This window comes from Macaca fascicularis, chromosome 1 (assembly GCF_037993035.2).
Source record: "Macaca fascicularis isolate 582-1 chromosome 1, T2T-MFA8v1.1".
Classification (NCBI taxonomy): Eukaryota; Metazoa; Chordata; class Mammalia; order Primates; family Cercopithecidae; genus Macaca; species Macaca fascicularis.
Window position 1 is genome coordinate 125106590 of NC_088375.1, and position 27483 is coordinate 125134072.

The following is a 27483-nucleotide window of genomic DNA, read 5'->3' on the forward strand; positions in this document are numbered from 1 at the left end:
TAGGAAGGTCACAGGCACCAGGAGCCAAAGCAGGTAGGCGTGGGGAGTGGAGCAGGCAGCTGTAGGGACTTCTAAGGCAGAGCAGGGGCGTTCAGGGCCCTGTGAGAGTTCCCAGTGGGCTTCTGGAATGGTATAGGGGCTGGGGCAAAACTAGCCTCCTGCTCAATGTGTAAGCTGCCTTTCTTCAAACCAAATAGTTGAGGCCACAGGAATGTGAGTTTCTGGCCCTTCTGAATTACGAATGGGAGCAGCTTGTTTTGTTCCCTTGTCCTGGCTTTGTTATCCCAGAGCTGGGGCAATGGGCTATATATAGCCCAGGCGGGCTGCTTGGGTCTGCCTGTGGGCCCCCAGCTGGCATGGCAAGACAAGAGAGCCACTGTCACCCTTTCACACACCTACCTCAGTTTTGACAGGGTTTCCTGTAGCAAGATTAATGGGATCAATCCCAAGCCCTCACTGAAAAACGGAGCACATGGCCCCTTTTTCCTTGGTACCATGCTCCAGCAGGCCCAAGGAAGTCACTGCTCAGGGACTAAGGAAGCTGAGGTGAGATAAAGGCTCCTAAGTGACAGCCCAGTTCACACTCCAGCTCTCAACCTCCCAAAGAAACATAAAGCACTGCCAAGGAGTCAGGGCTTCCGACTTCCACCAGGCCACATTGTCTCATCTCCCTTACCATCCTTGTATTTCTGTCTTCCAAAGGATGGAACAGGCATAATCATATAATCATGTCCCCCACCCTACCTTCTGGGACCATCACAAAGATAAAAGAGATCACCTATAGGGAGTATTTTAACCTCCTAGGAGAGAGCCACTAAACGAACAGAAGCTGTTATTAAAGTAGAGGGTTTGTAGATTGCAGATGAAAGGCAGCAGTTAAATAAACAGCCTGAACATCAGCCTCCCCTGCGAAAGGAACTGGCTATTAGGGCAACAGTGGGAGCTCCACAAAGGGACTTCAAGATTTTCCTCCTCTCCTCTGCCCTGCTGGCTATCTCCGCCCTTTGGAGGTACAGCAGCAAGATGGTATGCAGTTGGTCTCCCCATGTAGGGGTGGCTGTAACGAGAAACTGCTGTTAATAAGTCCCCAACCTGTGCTAGGGATAGAAGCTAGGGGCTCTTCTGGATTAAATACAGCCTCTCCCTTTCCACAGAGTCCTTTGTAGGGATCAGAAGTGCTAAGAGGCTTTTAAAACTGTTCTGGCTCTAAGCCAGTCCTACCTCAATGATTTCAAGCAGGAACATATTTGTAAAGGAGGATCCTGGCCCTTGCTCTGCAAGCTTGTGTGATTCAGACTCCATTTTCCACCTGCCCCTTGAGCCTTTTCTAAGTACCCCTCCCTTCACCTACCTGTTCACAGGCTCTGTGACTTGCTAACTGGAGGGAGCAGCCTAATTTGGAAGGAAAAGCAGAAGTGTGTATCAGGGAGAACCATCAGAGGCGGGGTTCAAGCCCCGGGAAGAAGACTGAGGAAGAGTCCTAAGCCCTCCCCAGAGATGCTTTATTACATGGTTTCATCAGTCATCAGTGATGGGTTCCTATGCCCATGCAAGGAGACAGGAACATCTGTGTGGTACACGGCACTGCTCCCCTCTCAGCTCCACAGTCAGATGGGGGCAGGGCGATGAATGGGTGCTTGGCTTCCCTGCTGTTGGGCAGGCTCTGAGATCTCAGCGGACAGAAATGAAAGCAAACAGGGACGCAGGAATGTTCAGGCATCGGTGACCTCCATGTTCTGCAGCCTGCTTTCTAGGGTGACGTCTCTTGCTGCCGCTTTCTTTTTGCTGCCCTCATGTTGCTTCTTCTGCTTCTTGGATGGCTCCTGGTCAATGGGCGCAGGCTTCACAAAGGGGATCAGTTCTTGCAGTCCTGGGAGGGAAGAGTCAACCAAATGACCTATTGTTTCTCAGCGAGTCAAAGCCCTAAGAGCTCTGGGGAGAATTCAACAAGACAATGATCCCTTTGAACAGAGGGGTCCCTTTGATAGGCACCAGTTTCCTTTATTCTTTTCTTCCCTAGTCTGAATCTTAGCAGCATTTCAGTATCATACCTGCACTGGCTACTTTCTCAACCAGGCCCCCTGCCCTGCCCAGCCCGAGAGGGCAGACAAGAGTTTCAGGGGCTGTGTCAGAACAAAAAAACCTGGTATATCCCGAAAGGGGCCTGTGATTTTGAAGAGTGTGAAGACAGAAAAGAGGAGGGTGATGAGATGAGCTGGGAGTTTTACCTGGCGGCATGAACTCCTTCAATTTCTCAGGCACAGTGATGCCCTTCTCTGTCTGGTAGTTCTCCAGGATGGCGCAGATGGTACGGGTAGTGGCGCACATGGTAGCATTGAGCATATGGACAAACTCCACCTGGAAAGACAGGGTCCCAGAGGGGAAGTCGGGCTCAACTCTCAGCTGGTCCTACTGACGGCCAGGAACCATCCATTCAACCAGACTTCCCCAACCACAACTGTCCAAATCGAAATGATGGGTTCGACCCCTTAGCAACTTTTTTCTGAATTTGAATTAGTTGGTATTTATTGCCTGTTAGATAACTGCAGAAAGATCCCTCATGTCTCCATGAGTGACAAGTGGTAGCTTCTCGTATTTTGAGGAGTTGGGCCCTTTGAGGGAAGGAAGAAACTACTATTGTGGCCTTTCCTTTTCACCCCTTTCAAGCCCCTGACTTGGAAAAGAGTAGGGCCTGAGAATTGGGTTTGAAGAGAGCAGCTTACAACCCAGACCTTCTTGGGTGAGAAGAGGGAAGCCTCCAACTTGTTCTGTGTAGATAAATGGAGATTATTCTTTCTCTGGAGTTAAGAAAAACAAAGCCAGAAAGAGAAAAGCTAGAATTACCTTATAGAAGAGAGCTAGATTCAGGTTTCTAGCTAAAAGAACTCAGTCCTGACTCAGTACAAGGCATTTTCAGATTCCTTTTTTGGTCTAGATTGAGAAGCTCAGATTTTCCCATGATGCTCGGGACCAGTGCACCCCAAAGGCTGAGAAATAAGATGGACGGGCCGTGTACTGAAGGTTCTGTTTCCCACCTCCCTGGGGGCCATCTACCTTGTCCATCATCTTCTTGGTTTGCCCATATCGGATTCGAAGCCGGCGAGCCTGGTAATCCGTGCAATTAGAACAGGAGACCAACTCACGGAAGGCTCCTGAGCCCGGAAACCAGGCCTCCAGGTCAAGCTTCTTACTGGCAGCATGATTCAAAGAACCTGTAAGGAAAAACCCCTAGAACTCATGAAGGAGGGATGGTATTTCAGAAGGCTAACCTTTAGCAAGCCTGGAGAATTCTTTAATTCATGGCCTGTCTCCAGAGGTGAAATCACATCCAGATATTCTTAACACCAAATACTCCCCAGTGAGAAGAGGGTAATAGTTTAATTAATGTGGGCAATGACTCGACTTGTGATCTGTTTCTCTGTGTGGCAGCTCAGCTGGTGAGGGTGGCGTCTGTGGGATGCAGGAAAGGGAGGCTGGGAAAAGGCTGGGTCCCATACCTGAGACAATATTCACGATGTGGTAAGGAATGCCCAGGGACTGGTAGAATTCCTCCGCGGTCGTAATCATCTCTTCAAACATCTCCCACGACTTGTTGTCATGTGGTGATGAGTACACAAACTGTTCAATCTGCAGAGAGGGACCCAAGGAGATGGTGACAGTGGTATAGGGTGAATAAACGACTGAAGAGGGAGACATCCTTGCCATGAAGACCCGTTTCCACACCACTGGGAGGCAGACGAGGCTGGGTCCCCAGCAACTGGGACTGGACCACAAAAGCAAATGCTTATGGCGCTAGCTTCCCATATGTGTGCCAGCCCTGTTCTGAGTGCTTTATATATATTGACTGGGATCATCCTCACAACAGGCCACAATAGGCCTGGCGAGGCAGGCACCATTACTGTTATCCTCTTCGTACAAAGGCAGAAATGGAGCACTGGGGGCTTATGTATTTTGCCCAGCGTTACACAGCTGGTGAGTGGCAAAGCCACAGCCTGGTTTCAGGGTGGATACTCCACACCACTCCAGCACGCACTTCCCCAGAAACACAGAGGTAAGCAATGAGAGGAAAAGCTGGAGCCAGGATGGGCCTCAGCAACACAGATCCCATCTCTCGTCTAACGCTTCTGGAGAGAGAGAAAGGTCCACTCCTTACCCTGACCCATCTACTCACCTTCTCAAACTGATGGACTCGGAAGATGCCACGGGTGTCACGGCCATGGGAGCCCACCTCCTGACGGAAGCAGGTAGACAGGCCAGCATACTTGATGGGCAGGTCCTCTGGCCGGAGCCACTCATCCCGGTGCAGGGCAGCGATGGGCTGCTCTGAGGTGGCAATCAGGTACTTCTCATCATAGGAGTTGTCATCAGACTTTTCACTGCCTTTGCCAATCACCTGTGGAAGGAAGGAGCCATACCAGTTAAGAGGAAGAGGGGAGGACCTTGGCTAGAATAAGAAACCACAAAAAAGATATCAGTGATAGTGCAGGAAAAACTTCCTTTAATCCCTGCCTGGGAGTGGGGAGAGAATACTAAAAAGATAAAGGAAAGGCTCAGTCCACCTTGGGGTCCCGGACAGAGATCAAAGAAATGTAAATTAAGAGGAAAGAATATTTTCCACTTACCTTTTTTTTTTTCTTTTGAGACAAAGTCTCACTCTGTTGCCCAGACTGGAGTGCAGTGGCACAATCTCAGCTCACTGCAACCTCCACCTCCCAGGTTCAAGCGATTCTCCCGCCTCAGCCTCCTGAGTAGCTGGGATTACAGGCATGCGCCACCATGCTTTTTTTTTCCATATTGTTAGTAGAAACTAATTTTTGTATTGTTAGTAGACACAAGGTTTCACCATGTTGGCCAAGCTGATCTGGAACTCCTGACCTCAGGTGATCCACCTACTTCAGCCTCCCAAAGTGCTGGGATTACAGGCATGAGCCACTGTGCCCAGCTATTTTCCATTTATCTAATAAAGAAAACTCATCCATGATGAATAATGGTCAATGCTGGCAGGTATGCAATAAACCTGTGCTGGTAGCCACATAAATTAATCCTTGCGAGGTGTTTACTAAACACCGATGTGGAGCAAAAAAGGACACCAGTCTCTGCTTTCTTGGTGCTTATAGGTTAGTGGTTATGATCCTTAAAGAATATACTTTGCTGTTCAGCTAAAGAAAATAAAGCAAAAAAAAAAATTCAGACAGGACAAAATTCACTGTAACATTATTTATGTAATATTATACAACCATAAAAATGAAGACCATGCAGTAACACAGAAAAACACTTTTGATATAATGCTACATAAAAAGGCCACCGGGCACGGTAGCTCATGCTTGAAATCCCAGCACTTTGGGAGGCCTAGGCAGGCAGATCACCTGAGGTCAGGAGTTCAAGACTAGTGTGGCCAACTTGCTGAAACCCCGTCACTACTAAAAATACAAAAATTAGCCAGGTGTGGCCAGGCGCGATGGCTCACGCCTGTAATCCCAGCACTTTGGAGGCCGAGGCGGGTGGTTCACCTGAGGTCAGGAGCTCGAGACCAACCTGGCCAACATGGCGAAACACCGTTTCTACTAAAAATACAAAAAAAAAAAATTAGCTGGGCATGGTGGTGGATGCCTGTAGTCCCAGCTACTTAGGAGGGTGAGGCAGGATAATCGCTTGAACTTGGTGGGTGGAGGCTGCAGTAAGCCGAGATTACGCTACTTCACTCTAACCTGGGTGAAAGAGTGACACACTGTCTCAAAAAAAAAAAAAATCAGCCAGATATGGTGGCGACGCCTGTAATCCCAGCTACTTGGGAGGCTGAGGCACAAGAATCACTTGAACCCAGGAGGCAGAGGTTGCAGTAAGCCAAGATTGTGCCACTGCACTCCAGCCTGGGCAACAGAGTGAGACTCTGTCTCAAAAAATAAATACATAAATAAAAACAAAAATAAAAAATAATGCTAAGTAAAAAGGCAATTTAGGTACATGGCAATGATAAGTATGTGAAAACAACATATATATGAAAAAAATCCCAAAGTGAATATTTTAAGATGACAATTGTTATATTAGGTCAATGGGAAAGCAGGTAATTCCTTCTACCATTTCTAAATTTTCTGTTATGTAGCAGTATTTTAATTAAAAAAAAAAAAAAGGAAGAAAGTTCCTCTGGGTCAGTGTTTAGAGCCCGGAAAACTACCTCGCTACCTGGCAGGAGGAATGTAGCCACTGTGGGGCCATTCACATACAACATAGGAAAGCTCAAGGGCTGTGAAGCCTAATATGGTATAGCCAGCCACATATGACTATTTCAATTAAATCGGGTGGGCGTCGTGGCTCACACCTATAATCCCAACACTTTGGAAGGCTGAGGCGGGTGGATTGCTTGAGCCCAGGAGTTTGAAATCAGTTTGGGCAACACAGTGAGACCCTGTCTCTATAGAGGAAATTAATTTAAAAATAAAAAATAAAAACAAATTAAATTAAATTAAAATGTAGTTCCTCGGTTGCATCAGCCACATTTTCAGTGCTCGAGTCACACGTGGCTCATGGCTGCCATGCTGCATCATGCAGACCCAGAACATTTCCATCAGTGCAGAGAGTTCTATTGGGCAGCGCTATATTCATTCTCCAGAACTGAGGCTTTTATCAGACAAGAAGTACCAGCCAAAATTCTTCACTATTGAAACCTGTGATGCTTCCTGCCTGTGGGTCCAAGAAGCGTCTGGATAAGAGATGGAGAACGCAGGACTCAGGGAGCACCGGCTACCTAACAATTTCCATAATACTCCACATAGGTTTCTCCCTAGTGTTACCTGCAGTGGGTATTTCTAATGTTCTTTAATGATTATCTAATCTTAAGGGTTGAAATTAGAAAAAGAAAGAAAAGGTAAAACAGGTTTTAGCCAGTAAAGGAACACATTCCTCCCTTCGTTAAAAGAAAGCAGAGGTCAAGGTTATACTAATGCTCAGGGTTTAGGGAGAACACTTTGTTTCCCAGTGCGCCTTGAATGAAAACTTAACTTTTACCTCATCAGCAGAAACAATGGAAAGATTGTTCTAATTACTGAACCATCTCCCTGTATAAATTAGATGAGTCCAACAGCAGTTGTCTAACTCTACCTCCCCTGTCTGGAGAGGAAATAAGCCAGTAGGAACGAAGTCCCTATTTCTGACAGAAGAGTTGAAAGGGAGGAGCAAACGAATAGTAGACACTGCTGCATTGGACAGCTGTTAGCAGAGACGCTCTAGAAATCTTGAGTGCCGAACACAGAGTGGGGTGCTGTTATTGGTGTTAGAGCCAGTTGATCAGAATGACCTTCTGAACCTTGACTTGAATTGTCTGGCTCTCCCTGACACGGTCCATGGTTGAGATGGAGCCACAAACTGGAAGCCACCTCCATCCCAAGGCAAGTATGTCTCACCCTGTGGAAGCTTCCAGTCTGGGGTTAGGAGTGGGAGGAGACGGGAAGCGGGCTAGGAGATCAGTGCCACTTCTGTAATTTCCTTTTGTCCAAGCACCCAGGAATGGGCTTCTTTTCGAAGCTCATGGTGTTGAAGTGTACTTGATTTAGATTCATCATACAGATTACCCAGGGAAAGGTAAAAGAGGCTCTGCAGCTGCACTGTCTAATATGGTAGTCATTAGCTACATGTTTAAGTTAAAATTAATTAAAATAAAAAATGTGCTTCCTCGTTTTACCACCCACATTTTAAGTGCTCAAGAGTCACAGATATAGAACGTTTCCATCATCACAGAAAGTCCTATTGGACAGCACCACTTTGCATCACTGAAGTTAAGCTACATAACTTAAGTCATTCTGTCACCTGACCCAGGCTACTCACCTTATAAAGTTCTTCATCAAACTGGCTGAGCTGTGCCACCTCCTGCATGACCTCCTTTCTCATGAAAAAGGGGGTATAAATGGGAGTGTAGCCCCGACTTCCCAAGGTGCGAAGGGCATACTGGATGAGAGCCTGTTCCAGGAACACCAGGACCCCCTAGAGGAGCAGAGACACAGAACTGTGTGACTGGGTCATGTCACTGTCATGCTCAGCTAGCACTGACACCCAAAGGCACCTGGGCCGACAGAACAGGACTACCCAGGGGCGCACAGGAGGTCAAAAAAAACACACCACAGATCACAGCAACTGACCTTCTGAACCTTGAGATTCATTCTGAACACTGAAGCCCAGCGAACTATCCAGACACACAGTTAAGAGAATTCTCTTGATGTTCTCAAAGCACTTTGGGCCTACACAAACCAGGGTGCTTCTGACAGTGGATTTTGATTCTTTGTTACTTGTCTGACTATCCAATTATACTGAGCTACTTAAAGGCAGAGACTGTTCTGATTCAGTCAGCAAAACATACATTCATTATGGAGGACCACTTAGTGGCTTTTGTTCTATGGAATCCTGATAAGCCCTCTCTTGCTTTAGAAAGAGAATTGCATCTAATTGCCAATACATTTGCAGAAAGGCGAGTACAACTGGTAGATTTGGGGGCCTCTTTAAGTAGGTTATGTCTCTCCGCAAAAAAAAAAAAAAAAAAAAAAAAAAATTTGTTTCTTCTTCATAATCCTATCCTCACTGGCTCCCAGCTCTTACCTTCAAGAAGTACCCTCGACTCCCAGCCACCACGGCCCCCTTTTCGCCTTCAAAGCCATCTACCATCACCACCAGGTCCACATGAGAGTACTTCTTCCTGACCGTACAATCACCCCAAATCCTCTCTACTTTGTTGTCCGCATCCTAAGGAAACAGAGCAAGAAAGAAAGATACATGACATGTGATTTTATTTTTTATTTTTAAATGAAATTATTTATTTATTTATTTACTTTTTTGAGACAGGGTCTTACTACTCTGTCATCCAGGCTGGAGTGCAGTGGCACAATCTTGGCTCACTGCAACCTCAACCTTCCAGGCTCCAGTGATCCTCCCACCTCAGCCTTAGCTGGGACTACAGACAGGTGCGCGACACTATGCTCGGCTAATTTTGTATTTTTTTGTAGAGACTGGGTTGTGTCATGTTGGCCAGGCTGGTCTCCAATTCCTGGGCTCAAGTGATCCTCCTGCCTAGGACTTCCAAAGTGCTGGGATTACAAACGTGAGCCACCGCGCCAAGCTTGATATATGATTTCTTAATTCTACAACCACCGTCTTTCCAAACTTTATTCCACGAGCAACTTAGCTTTGTGACATCATCGCTTAACTTAAACACTACTGTGTCTCATAACTAGAGAAGGCAACTTGCTACTCAATGGAGAAGTCATAACTTACAAAGTTTGAGAAGTAATTCTAGCCATGAAACTGGGAAGGATGATTTTCCAAGAGGTCTACGGTATTCTCTTGGTTTTGTTTTTTTTTTTTTTTTTTACCCTTTTAAATTACCTCTCAAATCCTGCACAAGGACAACTCTTCCCAGACAATCCACATTGCCTGGGGTGCAGAGGAGAATGTAGATTTTTTTTTTTCCAGGCTCTCATTGGTCCCAGGGCCACATGAGGGCGGACTCAGGGCCCTGACCTCCTGAGTCTGCTCATGGTCTGTGCTCTGCAGCCTCCTGCACACCCCAGCCTGCAGTGAGTTTAATGTTCACCAGGGAATGAATGAAAGAGGCACAGATGGGCCCTGCTCCGGCTGGGGTGTCAGGGAACAAAGGCTGGGCTCCGAGCAGCTTTGTGCAGGGGAAGCTCCCGCTCAGCAGGAAACTTTTATCATGCAGATTTCCCTTCGACCTGCAGCTTCTCAGCGGGGTGTGGGTGAGGGGGTTAGGTTGATTTAGCAGATCCCTCCTACAAGACGCCTGCTACCACGGGCAACTGCAGTGGAGGACAGCAGCCCTATTTAGAAGAGATTTCTGTCCCAGGAGTCTCCTCCTACTTGCTGTCTCTGCTACTTCCCAATCAGACAAGGATCTGACTCCTGCAATTCTCAATTGGTGGACAGAGGAAATATACAAAGAGCCTGCTTCTGACAGAGAGTGCCAGTGTTCCACAGATCTCCTCCCGTCCCCGCCCCTGCAGAGACAACAGCCACCTACCTCATCGTTACTGATGGGCACAGAAGGGTGCAGAAGGTTCCCAATCTCTCGGAGGTTCTCAAATCGCTCTGCTTCCAGCTTTATCCGCTCTGCGTCACACTTCAGGATGGCTTCGTCAATGAGGAGTCGGACTTTTTTGATTTGTGAGACTTTCAGGTTCTGTAGATGAACAGGCCAGGCCCATAAGCAGGACAGCGAGGCAAGGACAGCACAGGAATAAGATCTGGTTACCCTAACCCTGTTGTGCTCTAAAGAGAGCCCTTGTGATAGCATTTTAAAAACTGGAAACGAAGACTTTTAAGAACTGAGATTGATTTCACACACGGATATACACAGTCTTGCTCTACAAATCCATTGGCATTTTTCCTTGGTGGTGCTTGAGGCAGTGATGGATAGTTCTGGCCACTCCTATTGTTCCCATACATCGCAGAAATGTTAGTACTGCCGCTCTTATGAGAACTTTCCCTTAATCTGCAGTTTCTGATTTTCTTGACTGAACCAATTTAGCACTCTATTGATATGCTGCATTTAACTGTTCTCCAGGAAGATTATAAATTTATTAGGAGTAAGAGATTTGTCTGAAGCATATTTTTGGATTCTGTATTGCAGCTGTTTCAAACTGCGCTCTTACTTCTTTGAGGCGAGTGCTTTAGCAGTAGGGCCAGGCAGGCTCAGGGCCCCAATCGGAGCCCTTCAAGCACAGCAACTTTGCTTTTTTGGTTTATGTTCTTGCTATATGTTAAGGGTTTCAAGAAAGGGTTCAGTGACTAAAAAACTCAAAAATTACTCCTCTTGCCCAGCACACTAAATATTTACTGTATTACAGTAAGTTGAAGTTTCTTGCCTTTGTGTAACAAAGGGTAGAAAAGGGAGCTATATAAACCAAACACAGTTCCTTTCCTTTTTCTGTTCTTCCTACCCTTGATTCTCCCACTCCATCTGTCTCCATCTCCGCTGTCTAATAAATACTCAAATATAGAATATAACAAGAATGGGTGGGGACATTTCCCAGCAGCAGAAATGAAAGGATGTCACAATGCTGTGCACAGCAGCGTGTGAGCACTTGCTGTCTAGGAATAAAATTAAGACAAAACAGCAGAGATCCTAACTTAGAAAAGGACTCTAACTTACAGCTAAAGCGTCTGCAGTAAGGTCATCGAAATTCAACACGTTCTCTGGGACAGACTCATCATCTTCCACTGGCTCTTTTTTCTGCAGGAAGGAAAAAAGCCAACACAAATCAATAAAAGAAAATCTCTGGCATTGTTTTATAAAGTAAACACCAAATTAACATATTATATAAACGAATCGCAGAACTTCCTACATAAATTTTTCTAAAAGATACAACATGTAGGAAAAAAATTAGTACACTGGAAGCCAGAAGTCAAAGTGTCAAGCCCCTATGCTGCCACTTAATAGCGTTTTGGTCCTAAAATCAATTAATCTGTCTGGGTCAGAGAATTAACATCTTGAAGAATACGAGAAGAATGTCACTCCCTGTGCGTAGGTCTTCATAGGAATCAGAAGAGAATTGATTTGAAATGCTCATGAGCTACAAGCCCGGGAGAGGCAGCACAGTGCTCAGGAGCAAGCCCTGGGGCAGACACACCTGCGTGTGGATTTTTTTTTTTTTTTTTTTGACGGAGTCTCACTCTGTCGCCCAGGCTGGAGTGCAGTTTGCGTGCTCTCGGCTCACTGCAACCTCCACCTCCCGGTTTCAAGTGATTCTCCTGCCTCAGCCTCCCAAGTAGCTGGGATTACAGTAGTGCGCCACCACGTCTGGCTAATTTGTTTGTTTGTTTTTTTGTATTTTTAATAGAGACAGGGTTTCATTACGTTGGACAGGGTGATCTCAAACTCCTGGTCTCAAGTGATCCCCCACCTTGACCTCCCAAAGTACTGGGATTACAGGCATGAGCCACTGCACCCACCCCAAGTGTAGATTCTTATCTACCTGCTAACAACAATCCCAGCATTGAGGCTAAGGGGGAAAGATGGATGGAGCGGATGACATATCAGACAGCCAAGGAAAACAAACAAACAAAAAGTCACAGGATATGGAACTAAGTTTAGAACAATCAATGCAATTTGACATAATGGCAGGGGTGTAACCAGGGCTGGATTTTGTTCTCTCTAGTTTCTCTTCTCATCCTTCTGTATGATAATTCTGTTAAATCATCACTTGTAATCCTTGCACAAAACCAGGTGAATTTAAGAAGATCCCTTAAAGAGTTAAATTCTTCTTAAATTAAAAAGAGTTGGCAGGGTACTGTGGCTCATGCCTGTAATCCCAGCACTTTGGGAGGCTGAGGTGAGTGGATCATGAGGTCAGGAGTTCAACACCTGCCTGGCCAAGATGGTGAAACCCCTTCTCTACTAAAAATACAAAATTAGGCAGGCGTGGTAGCAGACACCTGTAATCCCAACTACTCAGGAGGCTGAGGCAGAAGAATTGCTTGAAATCGGGGGGCAGAGGTTGCAGTGAGCCAAGATCATGCCACTGCACTCCAGCCTGGGTGACAAAGTGAGACTCCATCTCAAAAAAGAAAAAAAAGAGTTGGCCGGGTGCAGTGGCTCATGCCTGTAATCCCAGCACTTTGAAAGGCCAAGGTGGGCGGATCACGAGGTCAGGAGATCGAGACCATCCTGGCTAACATGGTGAAATCCCGTCTCTACCAAAAACACACACAAAAAAATTAGCCGGGCATTGTGGCAGGTGCCTGTAGTCCTAGCTACCCAGCAGGAGAATGGAGTGAACCCGGGAGGCGGAGGTAGCAGTGAGTTGAGCTCGCACCACTGCACTCCAGCCTGGGCGACAGATTGAGACTCTGTCTCAAAAAAAAAGAAACAAACAAACAAACAAAAAGACTTAAAGACAGTTAGTCAAGGCCATTATAATATATATGAGACTTCAACAAAACTTGCATAAGAATGTTTAGCATCTGCTTTGTAAGTATAAATAAAACAAAGTATAGCCAGATACAATGGCTTGCAACTGTAATCGCAGCTACCTGGTAGGCTGAGGTGGGAGGATCACTTAAGCCCAAGAGTTCAAGACCAGCCTGGGCAGCAGAGTGAGACCCCATATCTAAATATATATATTTTAAATTAGCCAGGCATAGTGGAGTACACCTGTACTCTCAGCTACTTGGGAGGATGAGGCGAGGGGATTGCATGAGCCCAGGAATTAGAGGCTGTGGTGAGCTATGCTTGTGCCACTGTACTGCAGCCTGGGTGACTTAAAAAAATTAGCCAGGCACAGTGACATGTGTCTATAGTCCTAGTTACTTAAGAGGCTGAGGTGCTTGAGCCAAGGAGTTGACTTGGTTGAGTCAACTTAAGAGGTTGAGGTGCTTGAGCCAAGGAGTTGGAGGTTGCAGTGATCTATGATCATGCCACTGCACTCTAGCCTGGGCAACAGAGCAAGACACTGTCTCAAAAAAAGAAGAAAGAAAGAACAAAAGGACTAAATCTCCTAAATGTAAGGCACAGAAATCCTTTAGGTTCATTACACATTCTCATACGATCAAAATTCTAACTATAACTCCACTCACACCCTTCAGTGACTCAGAGAAAAATCATCTTAAAAAGCTAGAAAAATCTGGCCAGGTGCAGTGGCAACATAGGGAGACTCCATCTCTACAAAAAAAAAAAAAAAAAAAAAATTAGCCGAGTGTGGTGGCATGCTACTAGGGAGGCTGAGGCAGGAGGACTGCATGGGCCCAGGAGGTTGAGGCTGCAGTGAGCCATGATTGTGACACTGCACTCCAGCCTGGGCAACAAAACGAGACTTTGTGTCAAAAAAAAGAAAAAAAGTTGGAAAAATCTGAAACTATCAGAATAAGTCTTGATAAGAACAAACAGACTACAGAGGTAGGGAAAAAATGGACTAAATCTCAAGATTTTTGCAATGGCATCATAGGCAGGGTGATATGTTAGCAAGATAGTTGCCAGGCTCCCTTGCTATTTGATAGTCCCCCAGGGCAGCAAATTCAAGTTCAGAGCTCAAAGTTTGACTCTGCAACTAAGTTAGAGTATGATTTTAAGCAAGCTCTTTAATTTCCTAAGCCGATTCCCTTACCCATGAAATAGGGCTGACAAATGTACTATCTGCACTCCAGCTTTGCAGTAAGGATGAAAACCAAAATGAGATGTCTGTGAAAGTATCTGAATGTTTTCGAGTGCTCTACAAATTAAAGCACTATCATTACCATTTCAATGGCAGTGGGAGTGAACACTGCCTGCATGGCTAGCAACAAAATCAGTTCTAAGAATGTTATTGTAAATGACAACACTCACAATCCCATCTTCTTGCTACAAAAAACACCCAGCTGGCACTGACTGTACATAGGTCCCAAAGAACACCCAGGGAGGAGTATGCATGAGAATTAACATAAGTATGGGGTCTCTAGCATGCAAATGACTAAGTCCCACAGAAAGAAACTGGATGATTATCAATACCACTTTCCACAGCTAAAAGTGTTACACGCTGAAAGTTTAACAAAATATTGTCAAAGAGAAAGATGTCGACTGTCATGAAGTCAAGTGTAAGGTGCTAGAATCCCAAGGTCATCTTTTTATGCTCTTTACTGGTGTGGTTCCAAAGTTCTATAATGTTTTTTGTTGCTGTTGTTTAGTTTTGAGGTTTACAACTTAAAAAGTATCTAGATTTTAAAGTGCATTTAATTAATTCATTGTTGTTGTTTTTTTTTTGAGACAGGGTTTCACTGGAAACCCAGGCTGGAGTTCAGTAGCGCAATCTTGGCTCACTGCAACTTTTACCTCTTGGCTTCAAGTGATCTCCCACCTCAGCCTCCTGAGTAGCTGGAACTACAGGCGCCGGCCGCCAAGCCTGGCTAATTGTTTTATTTTATTTTTGTAGAGACGGGGTTTCACCATGTTGTGCAGACTGGTCTTAAACTCCTGAGATCAAGCAATTTGCCCACCTCGGCCTCCCAAAGTGCTGGGACTACAGGCGTGAGCTACTGTACCTAGCTATAATATGTAATGTAATATGATTAAGGGGCTAAACAGGTATTTTTAAAGAAAGGTTAAAAACATGAACTATTCTGGATACCAAAGCAAAAGCTGAGCTGAAACGTGATATTTTTCAGGCATAGGAAGAATTTTTTTTGGATGAAGGCCAGTAACATTACTAGCCATCCATTATAACCCACAATTGCTGAACAACTACATGTTCTTGACACTATGCCAAATTTTCTACATTTAAAAGAAATTTAGTTCTATGCATAACCATTGCTTGGCATTTAAATTTAAAAAAAAAGTTCTAACAATTCCATACTATAGGTTTAGTATTGTCATTTTATAGATGAGAACACTGAGGCTCAGACATTAACTTGCCTAAAAGTCACATAACGTAGCAAGATTTGAACTCTGAATCTGCACTGTTTTCATTCTGGAGCACAACTACACTGAGACGACAAATCTGAAATCTGCCATTAAAAAATATGACTGATGGAATTTATATTTCTAATGTAAGATAGAATAGACAACAAACGGCTAGACAACAAAGAATCTTACCTGAACACAGAAGATGGACTTGTGGTAAAGTATATGAAAGTGCCTCCAAGTTCCCTGCCTCCCTATCTTTTCAAAATCATATGTTCCCCTTTGGTAAGAAATTGAACATCTTGTAGACTTAAACACTGAGTTAGAACTTCTGTGAACATTAGCTAAGAGCAAGATCAAATATCTCCACTCAAGCTCTCACGGCTGTTTGTTCCTCAGTTCTCTTACCTTCATTTTCTCTCCGATCGTCTTGCTGCATAGGTTCTTCAGCTTGTTCAAGTTGTCTGCCCGAAATCTACCTAGGAATAAATAATCCAAGAATATACCAAACAAATGCCCATAATTAAGATACTCCCTTCTCCTGATTTTGACTTAGTACTGATCTCAGGTTAAGGCCTAAATGCCGGCAGAGCTGAAGGATCTGCCTCATGAAGCTTTATAAACTCTTAGAGCTTTATTTATTTATTTATTTATTATTATTTTTTGGAGACGGCGTCTTGCTCTTGTTGCCCAAGCTGGAGTGTAGTGGTGCAATCTTGGCTTACTGCAACTTCCGCCTCCCAAGTTCAAGCGATTCTCCTGCCACAACCTCCCGAGTAGCTGGGATTATAGGTGCCCGCCACCACACCTGGCTAATTTTTGTGTTTTTAGAACAGACGGGGCTTTACCACGTTGGCCAGGCTGGTCTCGAACTCCTGACCTTGGCCTCCCAAAGTGCTGGGATTACAGGCGTGAGCCACTGTGCCCGGCCTAATCTTAGAGCTTTAGAGCCCCAAATGTAGTTGGCATACAATGGTGACTACAATGGTGTCCCCAGCATTTGGTGACAAGGAAAAGACCATTCTGAGGTTAAAATTTAAAAGTATCAGAACATGTATGACACCACTATAGAGTGACACATCTGGAAAACTTGGAAGACACTCAAGTAACTAACCTGCCCAATGATCTTAAAACTCATTTAAGGAAACTAGGTGCTATGCACAGGACTCTATAAAGAATGCAGTCATGATTGCTACCTCTCCATGCTAGAAATGGCTAATGTTACCCTTTTACTTTGATACAATGCTCATCTGGCAGCCTTGAGAATAATTTAGTCTCTTATAATTTGGTTTCCTTTGGGAGAAGACAGTGCACTAACTAGTCAACACATTCGCCCAAATTAATATATTGGTATCATGGATCATCTGTCTAACTCTGATTGGTAAAATTTGGACCTCTTGAATCTAAACATTAGGGGCAATATGATAAAATTCAAGCACAAGCTTTCTTGTTGCTGTTGAGACAGGGTCTCCCTCTGTCACCCAGGCTGGAGTACAGTGGCACAACCTCAGCTTACTGCAACCTCTGCCTCCTGGACTCAAGTGATCCTCCCACCTCAGTCTCCCAGGCAGCTAGGACTACAGGTGTGCGCCACCACACCTAGCTAATTTTTTTAATTTTTATTTTTGTAGAGATGGAGTTTTGCTGTTTTGCCCAGGCTGGTCGCAAATTCTTGGGCTCAAACGATCCACCCATTTTGGCCTCCTAAAGTCCTAGAATTACAGGTGTGAACCATGGCATCCAGCCAAACTCAAGCTTTTAAGAGGCAAAATTGATGACTAGAAATGAGATAGCACCTACAGAACCATTCTTTAAGGTTTTACCAAGGAGCTTTCCTCTTTGATATCTCTTTAACAAAACTTGATGCAAAATGATATCACTATTTTCTCATTCACTTATTCACATTGATAAAAGTATAGAGATGGATAATAGATTAGTGGTTGCTAGGGGTGAAATGGAGGGCAAAGGGAGTGGACTACAAAGAGGCAGCAAGAAGGATCTTTGTGGTGATGAAACAGTTCTGTATCTTGAGCATGGCAGTGGTTACGCAAATTTACACATGGTAAGATTGCAGAGAACTACACACGCACGTGTATAAAACTGACAAAATCTGAATAAGGTTTGTGGATTGTAGCAATGTCAATTTCTTGGTTTTAATATTGTACCAGAGTTATATAAGATGTTATCATTGGGGAAAACAGGATCTTTCTACTATTTTTCCAACTTCCTGTAAATCTATAATCATTCTGAGATTCCTTCCTATTTGCAAGGCACCAGGGTAGGTATTGGGAGCATAAAAGAAAATAAGGCCAGGTGTGGTGACTCATGCCTGTAATTCCAGCACTTTGGGAGGCTGAAGTGGGTGGGTTGCTTGAGTCCAGGAATTCGAGACCACAGCCTAGGCAATGTGGCAAAACCCTGTCTCTACCAAAAAAAAAAAAAAAAAAAAAAAAAATTAGCTGAGCATGGTGGTGTGTGCCTGTAGTCCCAGCTACTTGGGAGGCTGAGGTGAGAGGATCACTTGATCCCAGGAGGCAGAGGCTGCAGTGAGCCGAGATCATTCCACTGCACTCCAGCCTGGGTGACAGAACAAGACTCTATCACAAAAGAGAAAAAGAAAAGAAACAAAAAGAAAATAAAACAAAACCGAATATTGTAACAATGCTGAATGTTTCAATCAATGAATATAGTATATCCCTTCATTATTTTTAATTTCTCTCAGCAATGTTTTATAGTTTTCAGTGTATGAGTCTTAAATGTTATTTATTAGGTGTATCTCTATGTACGTGGTGCTTCTAAACTGTTACTTGTATATAGAAGTACCTTTGATTCTGTGTATTGTATCCAGTGATTTTGTTAGTTATTTAATTTTAATAGTTCAGATTCTGCATACACAATCAAGTGATCTGCAAATAATGACAGTTTCTTCCATTCCAATCTTTTATTTCTGTTTCTTGCCTTATTCATACTGCCTGGGACCTTTGGCATGATGTTGATTAGAAGAGGTGATAACAGACATACTTGTCTTGTTCCTAACCTCAAGGGGAAAGCATTCAACATTTCATCATTAAGAAAAATGTGGCCGGATGCAGTGGCTCACACTTGTAATACCAGCACTTTGGGAGGCCAAGGCGGGCAGATGACGAGATCATGAGATCAAGACCATCCTGGCCAACATGATGAAAACCCCATTTCTACTGAAAATACAAAAATTAGCTGGGCATGGTGGTACGCACCTGTAGTGCCAGCTACTCAGGAGGCTGAGGCAAGAGAATCGCTTGAACCTGGGAGGTGGAGGTTGCAGTGAGCTGAGGTCGCACCACTGCATTCCAGCCTAGCAACAGAATGAGATTCTGTCGAAAGGAAAGGAAAGGAACGGAACGGGACGGATGGGATGGGACGGGATGGGACGGAACAGGACAGGACGGGGGAAGGGAAGGGGGAAAGGAAGGGGGAGAGGAAGGGGGAGGGTGAGGGGGAGGGGAAGGGGAAGGAAGGGGAAGGGGAAGGGGAAGGGGAAGGGGAAGGGGAAGGGAAGGCAAGGGAAGGCAAGGCAAGGCAAGGCAAGGCAAGCATTTTTCTGTAAGTATCTACTATCAGATTAAGGAAGCTCCCTTCTAGTCTCAGTTTATTGCATTTTTATCATGAGCAATTGACTCCACATTAAAAAAATTTTGATCTATCTCACATAATACACCAAAATTAGTATTAAATAAATCTTATACCTAAACGTAAAAGGTAAAGAAATAAAATGTCTACAAAAAAAAAAAAACCAGAGAATCTCTTCTGCAGGTTAAGACATAACATGATTTTCAAAACAGAATACTAATTCTGTGATTTATCTATTGTGTTTTGGAAACACAATAGACAAATCACAGAAGAAAAGTCAATAAATTAGACTTCATTAAAATTAGGAACTTCTATTCATCACAAGACTGAAAGAATGAAAAGGCAAGCCACAGAATAGGAGAGGAGATCTGTGGTATCTGTATCTCACAGGTATTCTTCTATCCACTCTATATAAATAATTCCTACAAACCACTAAGAAAAGGACAAATAAAAATTGGTCAAAAGGCTTGAACAGGTACTTCTCAAAATAGGCTATCCAAATGCCATCAACTTATGAAAAAGCACTCAATATCTTTAGTCACCAAAAAAATGCAAATTAAAATAACACTGAGATACCACGATATATCTACCAGAATGGCTAAATTAAAAGGACTGCCAATGTCAAGTATTGGCAAGAATGCCAAGCAACTGGAACTCTTAGATATTGCTGGTGGGAATATCAATCATTACAACCACTTTGGAAAACTACTTGGTATTATCTACTAAATCTAAACATGTGCCCACCCTATGATCCAGCAATTCTACTCCTTGGTACATACCCAACAGAAATGAGTGTTTATGTCTACCAATAGACGCACATAAGAATGTACACATGTTCTTATCACAAAATGTAAGTATTTGAGGTAATGGATATGTTAATTAGCTTGCATTTAATTATTCCACATTGTATTCATAAATCATAACATTACATTGTACCCTATAAATACATACAACTATAATTTGTTAGTTGGCAAACATTTTTTTAGAAAGAGTCTCTAGAAGCTTATTCATAATGCCCTCAACCGGTAACAACCCAGTTTATCTAAACGTCATGAAGTAAATAAGCCAGTAGAATTGATTGGCATATTTACATAATGGAGTATTATATAGCAATGAAAAGAACCAACTACTGCTACATGTTAGTAACATGGATGATTCTTACAGACATAATCTTGAAAGAAAGAAGCCATGCCAGGCCCTGTGGCTCACGTCTGTAATCCCAGCACTTCGGGAGGCCGAGGCGGGTGGATCACAAAGTTAGGAGATCAAGACCATCCTGGCTAACATGGTGAAACCCCGCCTCTACTAAAATACAAAAAAAATTAGCCGGGCGTGGTGGTGGGCACCTGTAGTCCCAGCTACTCGGGAGGCTGAGGCAGGAGAATGGTGTGAGCCTGGAAGGTAGAGGTTGCAGTGAGCCAAGATCGTACCGCTGCACTCCAGCCCAGGCGACTAAGCAAGACTCTGTCTCAAAAAAACAAAAGAAGCCATATACAGAAGTATATACTACATAAGTCCATTTATATGAAGTTCAAAACCAGGCAAAGGAATTTATGGTGATAGAGGTAAGAATACTATTATTTTTGGAGGAGGGGCTGACTGGGAGGTGGCGTAAATCTGCTGGTGTGCTGTAAATGTCTTATATTTTGACCTAGGTGTTACATTGGTGTATAGATTTAGAAAACTCATCAACCTGTATACTAAGATTTGTGTACTTTACTGTTTATATGTCAATAAAAATAAGTTTCCAAAGGGTATATACAGGAATAGTATAAATGCTGTAAGAGAGTTGTAAGATAATATAAGGAGAGCACTCAACAAATGAGGTGGCACTACGAGAGTAGTTGAGTGGCAAAGAGGGCTGACGGAGTGGGAGCGGCACACCCTGATAAGGAACATGCCAGGAAGAGGCAACAGTCACAGAGTGTGAAAGAGTCTAAGAGCAGCAGTAACAAGCTAGAGCAAAGAGCGGGAGGTCCTGCGCGGGGAGTGTAGACGGCGAGGCCAGGAAGGCATGGGGGGCTTTGTAAAGTGTATTCAGAAATTTGGATTTTTATGTTTTAAGGCTGTACTGTCCAATATAGTAGCTTTCAATACCATGTGACTATTAGCATTTGAAATTTGAAATGAGCACCTGAACAGAGTGGTGTTTTAAGTATAAAACACACTTTGGAGTTTGAGAACTTGTACAAAAAAAAAAGTAAAATATCTCAGTAGTTTCAGTAATTTTTTTTTTTTTCAGACAAAGTCTCACTTTGTCCCCCAGGCTGGAGTGCAATGGCGCGATCTCGGCTCACTGCAACCCCTGCCTCCTGAGTTCAAGCAATTTTCCTGCCTCAGCCTCCCGAGTAGCTGGGATTACAGGCACCCGCCACCACGCCTGGATAATTTTTTTTTTTTTTTTTTTTTTGAGACAGAGTTTTGCTCTGTCACCCAGGCTGGAGTGCCGTGGCATGATCTCAGCTCACTGCAAGCTCTGCCTCCCGGGTTCACGCCATTCTCCTGCCTCAGCCTCCCAAGTAGCTGGGACTACAGGTGCCCACCACCATGCCTGGCTAATTATTTTTGTATTTTTAGTAGAGATGGGGTTTCACCATGTGGGTCAGGCTCATCTCAAACTCCTGACCTCAGGTGATACACCCGCCTCAGCCTCCCAAAGTGCTGGAATTACAGGCGTGAGCCACTGTGCCAGGCTAGTTTCAGTAATTTAAAAATAATGATTATATGTTGAAAATATAATTTTGGGGCTGGGCGTGGTGGTTCACACCTGTAATCCCAGCAGTGTGGGAGGTCAAAGTGGGAGGATCACTTGAGTCCAGGAATTCAAGACCAGCCTGGGCAACAAAGTAAGACTCTATCTCTACAAAATATTTTAAAATTAGCTGGGCATGGTGGTGCACATATGTGGTCCCAGCTACTTAGGAGGTTGAGGTGGGAGGACCACTTGAGCCCAGGAGGTCCAGGCTGCAGTGAGCTGTGATCATGCCATTGCATTCCAGCCTGGGCAACAGAACAAGACCCTGTCTAAAAATAATAATTTATATATATATATATAAAAAACTTTTGGGTATATAAGACTAGGTTAAATAAAATATATTACTAAAATTAATTTCATCTGTTTCTCTTTATATTTTTTAGATTGACTACAAACAAATTAACAATTACAGACTATCACCAACTTATAATGGTTAAACTTTATGATCAATAGTAATAAATTCCATGAGATATTCAACACTTTATTATAAAATAGGGTTTGTGTAACACGATTTTTTCCCAACTGCAGGTTAACGTCAGTGTTCTGAGCACATTTAAGGTAGGCTTGGCTAAGCTATGATATTCAGTAGGGTATGTGTATTACATGCATTTTTTACTTACAAGATTTTCAACTTATGATGGATTTATTGGGACATAAACCCATCCTAAGTCAAGGAGCATCTGTACACATGAAGCTAACATTCTATTCCTATAGTGCTGTTCTAAAGCATGTCACTGCAAAACTTAAGCCTTCAAGTAAAATGATTAGATTTGCATTTTAGAAAGATTATATGCCCTGGTGAGACTGGGTTAAGATTTAAAGCAGACATAAAGCTATTCCAGCTGCTGGGGCAAACAACGAAAAGGACCTGTTTTAAAACATGTACAGTAAAGGTTATGAGGAAATAACAGCTTTAGGCTGGGCATGGTGACTCATGCCTGTAATCCCAGCAATTTGGGAGGCTGAAGTGGAAGGATCTCTTGAGACCAGGAGTTTGAGGACAGCCTAGGCAACATGGCGAAAATGCATCTCCACAAAAAATGCACTCATTAGCCAGGCATGGTGGCACTGTGCCTGTAGTCTCAGCTACTCAGAAGTCTAAGGCAGGAGGATCATCTGAGCCTGGGGAGATTGAGGCTGCAGTGAGCTGTGATCATGCCTGGGTGACACAGTGAGGCCTTGTCTCCAAAAAAAAAAAAAAAAAAAAAAAAAGGCCGGGCACGGTGGCTCACGCCTGTAATCCCAGCACTTTGGGAGGCCGAGGCGGGCGAATCACAAGGTCAGGAGATCGAGACCATCCTGGCTAACACAGTGACAGTGAAACCCCTTCTCTACTAAAAAATACAAAAAATAAGCCAGGCGCGGTGGCGGGCGCCTGTAGTCCCAGCTCCTTGGGAGGCTGAGGCAGGAGAATGGCGTGAACCCAGGAGATGGAGCTTGCAGTGAGCCAAGATTGCGCCACTGCACTCCAGCCTGGGCGACAGAGCGAGACTCTGTCTCAAAAAAGAAAAAAAAAAAGATAGGAAACAACAACTTCAATTTTCAATTTATAGTAAAAACAACAACAACAACAACAAAAACCCAACTAGGATAGAGCTTTTTGAGGGAGGATAAAATTCTTCTGGTTTGCAGCAGACTTCCAGGTACATGGAAATCTAGCTGCTTCGGGAGTGGGGCCAAGACAACTATGCCCAAGTGTAGGCTCATTATGCTACACTGAATTAAAAAGAAGAAATCACAGTTCAAATCCCTGGAGTTGGAAGAGTTGTAAGTTCCAATGCGGTATTATGACTACAAGTTATACTGGACTCCTCTGTTCTCCAAGGAACCCTAGTGTACCTTATAAGTCTACAGGAAGACAAACTGGTACAGTTGTAGTAGAGGGCTTGGTGAAGCTTGCTATGTGTCCTCAATTAGGGAGCATGATCTGAGTTCTTAATGTGGCCCTGGTTATAAGCCCTTGTTCCAGCCAATGAGAGAAGAACTCCATCCTCTGATCTGAAGTTTAAGGTGTCAAAAACCTTAATATGAATCTGTTAGTGTCCACCTTGGGCAGTTGGGAACTTGGGAAAAAACATAAATTCCATTTGGATACAAAGAGAACATTGGAAAGGTTTGTCAAATAGAAAAGAATCAAATTAATAGATGCATTTGGAAATAAACTACTGGCCCAGCATGGTGGCTCACACCTGTAATCCCAGCTCTTTGGGAGGCTGAGGCGGGCGATCACTTGAGGTCAGGAGTTAGAGTCCAGCCTAGCCAACATGGTGAAACCCCATCTCAACTAAAAAAAAAATATGAAAATTAGCTGGGTGTGGTGGTGCACGCCTGTAGTCCCAGCTACTTAGAGGCTGAGGCATGAGAATCTCTTGAAACCAGGAGATGGAGGTTGCAGTGAGCTGAAATGGTGCCACTGCACTCCAATCTGGGCAACAATGACAGACTCCATCTCAAAAACAAAACAAAACAAAACAAAAAAAAGAGAAATGACTTCACATTTGGGATTAAGTTTTTTAAAAAAAGAAAATAAACTACGTAAACTGCTTTTCATAAAGAATGTAGGCCAGGCGTGGTGGCTCACGCCTGTAATCCCAGCACTTTGGGAGGCCGAGGCGGGCGGATCACAAGGTCAGGAGATCGAGACCACGGTGAAACCCCGTCTCTACTAAAAATACAAAAAATTAGCCGGGCACGGTTGTGGGCACCTGTAGTCCCAGCTACTCGGGAGGCTGAGGCAGGAGAATGGCGTGAACCCGGGAGGCGGAGCTTGCAGTGAGCTGAGATTGCGCCACTGCACTCCAGCCTGGGCGACAGAGCGAGACTCCGTCTCAAAACAAAACAAAACAAAACAAAAAAACAAAACAAAAAAAAAAGAATGTAAAGTGCCCTGAACACAGAAAATATTCACGCCTCCAACAAACCTTTATCAAGGCCTTACCAAGGACCAGGTACAGTGCCAGGTACTGGGATTTTATGTATAAATGTGTATATGTATATCCTAAGAACTGGGATATACAGATGAATAAACTCAATCCTTGTCCCTGAAGAACTCACCACCTACCTACTTGTCAGAGAAGGGACAAATCCCTCAGATGTGGGCATTATACCCAAAAGACTCGCTAACACATTCAAAGTCATTTAGCACTGGCTAAGGGCTGGACTGACACAAAAATCTGATACTCCTGACTTCAGATTCAGTAGAACAATGCTCATGCTAGTTTTATCCTAAACAAAAAATGTGGCAAAATTAAATTCCATTGCAACTCGAAACTTTAGGTCAAGTGTGGAATCTCACAATCAAACAAACTACAACAATAGAGGGCCTAAGACATACAGAATCAGCACAGAACTCAAGTTAAACAAATACTCTTTTGACATCCAAGATCCTTATAAGGAAGGAGACCACTACTACTCCTGCTGCCCTCCTCCCCCCACCTTGCCTAGTTCCCAAGACAGGAGGAAACAGAGAAAGAAACAAAACTAAGATAAATAGCCAGACAACCTTGGCACCACCACCCGGCCCTAGGAGTTAAAAAAAGTAATAATAATAACATCAATCCCTAACCTAAACTACTTATCTGTAAATCCCAGACACTGTATGAAAAAAAAAGCATTGTAAAACTTTTTGTTCTGTTAGTTGATGCATGTAGGCAAGAGTCATGTTTCCCACGCTTGCTCGATTTATCACTACCCTTTCACGTGGACCCCTTAAAGATGTAAGCCTTTAAAAAGGCCAAGAATTTCTTTTTCGGGGAGCTCGGCTCTTAAGACGCGAGTCTGCTGACACTCCTAGCCGAATAAAAAAACCTCTTCCTTCTTTAATCCGGTGTCTGAGGAGTTTTGTCTGCGGCTCGTCCTGCTACACTTATAAACAGGAGAAAATCAATTTTCCTAATAGAAATCCATCACACTCTTGGATAGCGGCTGCCTTTGCAGTGTACTGTCATCAACCTAGCTCCCAGATGGTTGCAGACCTATTGCATCAGACAAATCGAATCACATGTACTTGACAGCATCCGCCCAACCAGTGACCACTCCAGTTAATATAGGCAGAGATTTACGGGCAGAGGGTTCTATGATTTTATTCAGCTTCATGAAAGATGCTCGACATGACTCCAAGATCCGGCAGTTCTAGGTTCTAGCAATGTCTTTAAAGGAAAACGTCCACAAATCACAATTAAACAGCCTCAATCATTACAATCTTTTTCTCGCCTCCCCACACCCCTCACGTCTGATCTACCACGGAAAAGACTTTTCCGATTCTTAAAGGTATGCCCATAGGTCGGGGGATGGCCTTCCCAAAAGCTTCAGGGTCATTTCTTTTGGCCAAGAGCGGCCTCCAACGCCCCGAAATGCTTCCGATATGGAAGGAATGAATCTACTCTGTTGCAAAAGTGACATAGTTTCCGGAAGGAGCCTTTGATCCTACCAAAACAAAGGAAAACCACTCTGGCCTTGCTGAAAATGAGAAAAAGACTGGGGGGGACCAAAGATTCGTGATAGAAAAGCCGCCTCAACCCCACAACCTCCCGCCACTGCAGGCTCTGGCAACTCCTGGGGCAGGAAGGTTTGACAGCTCCCGATGGGCGTGCGTACGCACACAGGCAACGAACGGAACTGAGCACGCGTGGAAGGGACCTCGCACCGCCCAGGTGGAGGAGAAAGTGGGACGACCCCGGCTACCAGGCTGTGTTTTCGCGGATGGGGAGAACCTCGGAGCCACCGCACCTTGGGAGGGGGTTTGACGAAGGGTGGAAGCTGTGGCCTCAGGAGCGGTGGCTGGATTTGAGAAAGTTGGGTTTAGGATCAAGGAGGTAACCCGCCCGTGCCGGTACTTACATCGTCGCCACTCGCTGTCTGCCTTCACCAGCTGGTCCACTAGTCCAGGGTCCTTGAAGCGCTTCTCCTGCGTCTCTCGAATGAGGGCTGGGTCCCCTCCTTTATCCACCCGAAACAAATCCAGATCCAGCACCATCTTTCCTCCCCGGCCAACTCTCACGTAAGCGAGGATCGCGCCGCAGCACTCAGCCTATGACCGCGGCACTGCGCCGGCGCGCTGACCCGCCCTTCCTGCGCAGGCGCGGCTGCAGCCCGCCGGCGACCCCTCTCGACCGGAAGCGGCTTGTTGGAGGCGGGGCCGCGGAGGGAGGGGAGGGGAGAGTGGGTAGGCGTGGGACTATACGTCTGGTTCCTTTGCCCTGGCTCTGCCCTTCTGCAGGAACTGTGATCGCCCCATAAAAGTGTGAATGCCTCAGTTTCCTCCTCGTGTCTCAGGCTAGGCAGAGAGAGGCCTGTCCCCGCATCCCTAGCTTAGAGGCGGGTGCCGTCACCAGATGCCCGTTTTCCTCTCACTAGGTTGGGTCCTTCTACTGGGCTCTTTCCCTGAACCTCCGCAGTCTTCTCCATCTTGATACAAGAGGATGGCATATGTAGTCCCAGGGCTACCTCAGCTTAAGATTCGTGCTCTGATGCCTTAGAAATGGGTAACTTGGCCAGGCGCGGTGGCTCAAGCCTGTAATCCCTGCACTTTGGGAGGCCGAGACGGGCGGATCACGAGGTCAGGAGATCAAGACCATCCTGGCTAACACAGTGAAACCCCGTCTCTACTAAAAAAATACAAAAAACTAGCCGGGCGAGGTGGCGGGCGCCTGTAGTCCCAGCTACTTGGGAGGCTGAGGCAGGAGAATGGCGTGAATCGGGAGGCGGAGGTTGCAGTGAGCTGAGATCCGGCCACTGCACTACAGCCTGG

The 27483-nt window shown here is 44.7% G+C and overlaps 1 protein-coding gene across 4 annotated transcripts; it reads right to left on the reverse strand.

The window, feature by feature from the left end:
- Window positions 1-1473: 1473 nt before the first annotated feature.
- SARS1 (seryl-tRNA synthetase 1) lies at window positions 1474-26802 on the reverse strand. 4 transcript variants are annotated; one of them, XM_045388792.3, is made up of 12 exons: window positions 26574-26739; window positions 15779-15849; window positions 11153-11233; window positions 10022-10180; window positions 8587-8730; window positions 7822-7977; window positions 4172-4393; window positions 3498-3627; window positions 3055-3212; window positions 2733-2798; window positions 2229-2358; window positions 1486-1870 (listed from the first exon to the last, which is right to left on the reverse strand). In XM_045388792.3, exons 1-12 carry the CDS (start codon window positions 26707-26709, stop codon window positions 1713-1715), a joined length of 1611 nt encoding a protein of 536 aa, XP_045244727.2. In that variant the 5' UTR covers window positions 26710-26739; the 3' UTR covers window positions 1486-1712.
- Between the last annotated feature and the right edge of the window lie 681 nt (window positions 26803-27483).

Coding starts and splice junctions, on each gene's coding strand:
- SARS1 (XM_045388792.3), bottom strand. CDS start 26,709: ATGGTGCTGGATCTGGATTTGTTTCGGGTGGATAAAGGAGGGGACCCA. Junction 10,181..11,152: donor TTACTGCAGACGCTTTAGCT/GTAAGTTAGAGT, acceptor GTTCATCTACAG/AACCTGAAAGTCTCACAAAT. Junction 2,799..3,054: donor CCAAGAAGATGATGGACAAG/GTAGATGGCCCC, acceptor TCTTAACTCCAG/AGAAAGAATAATCTCCATTT.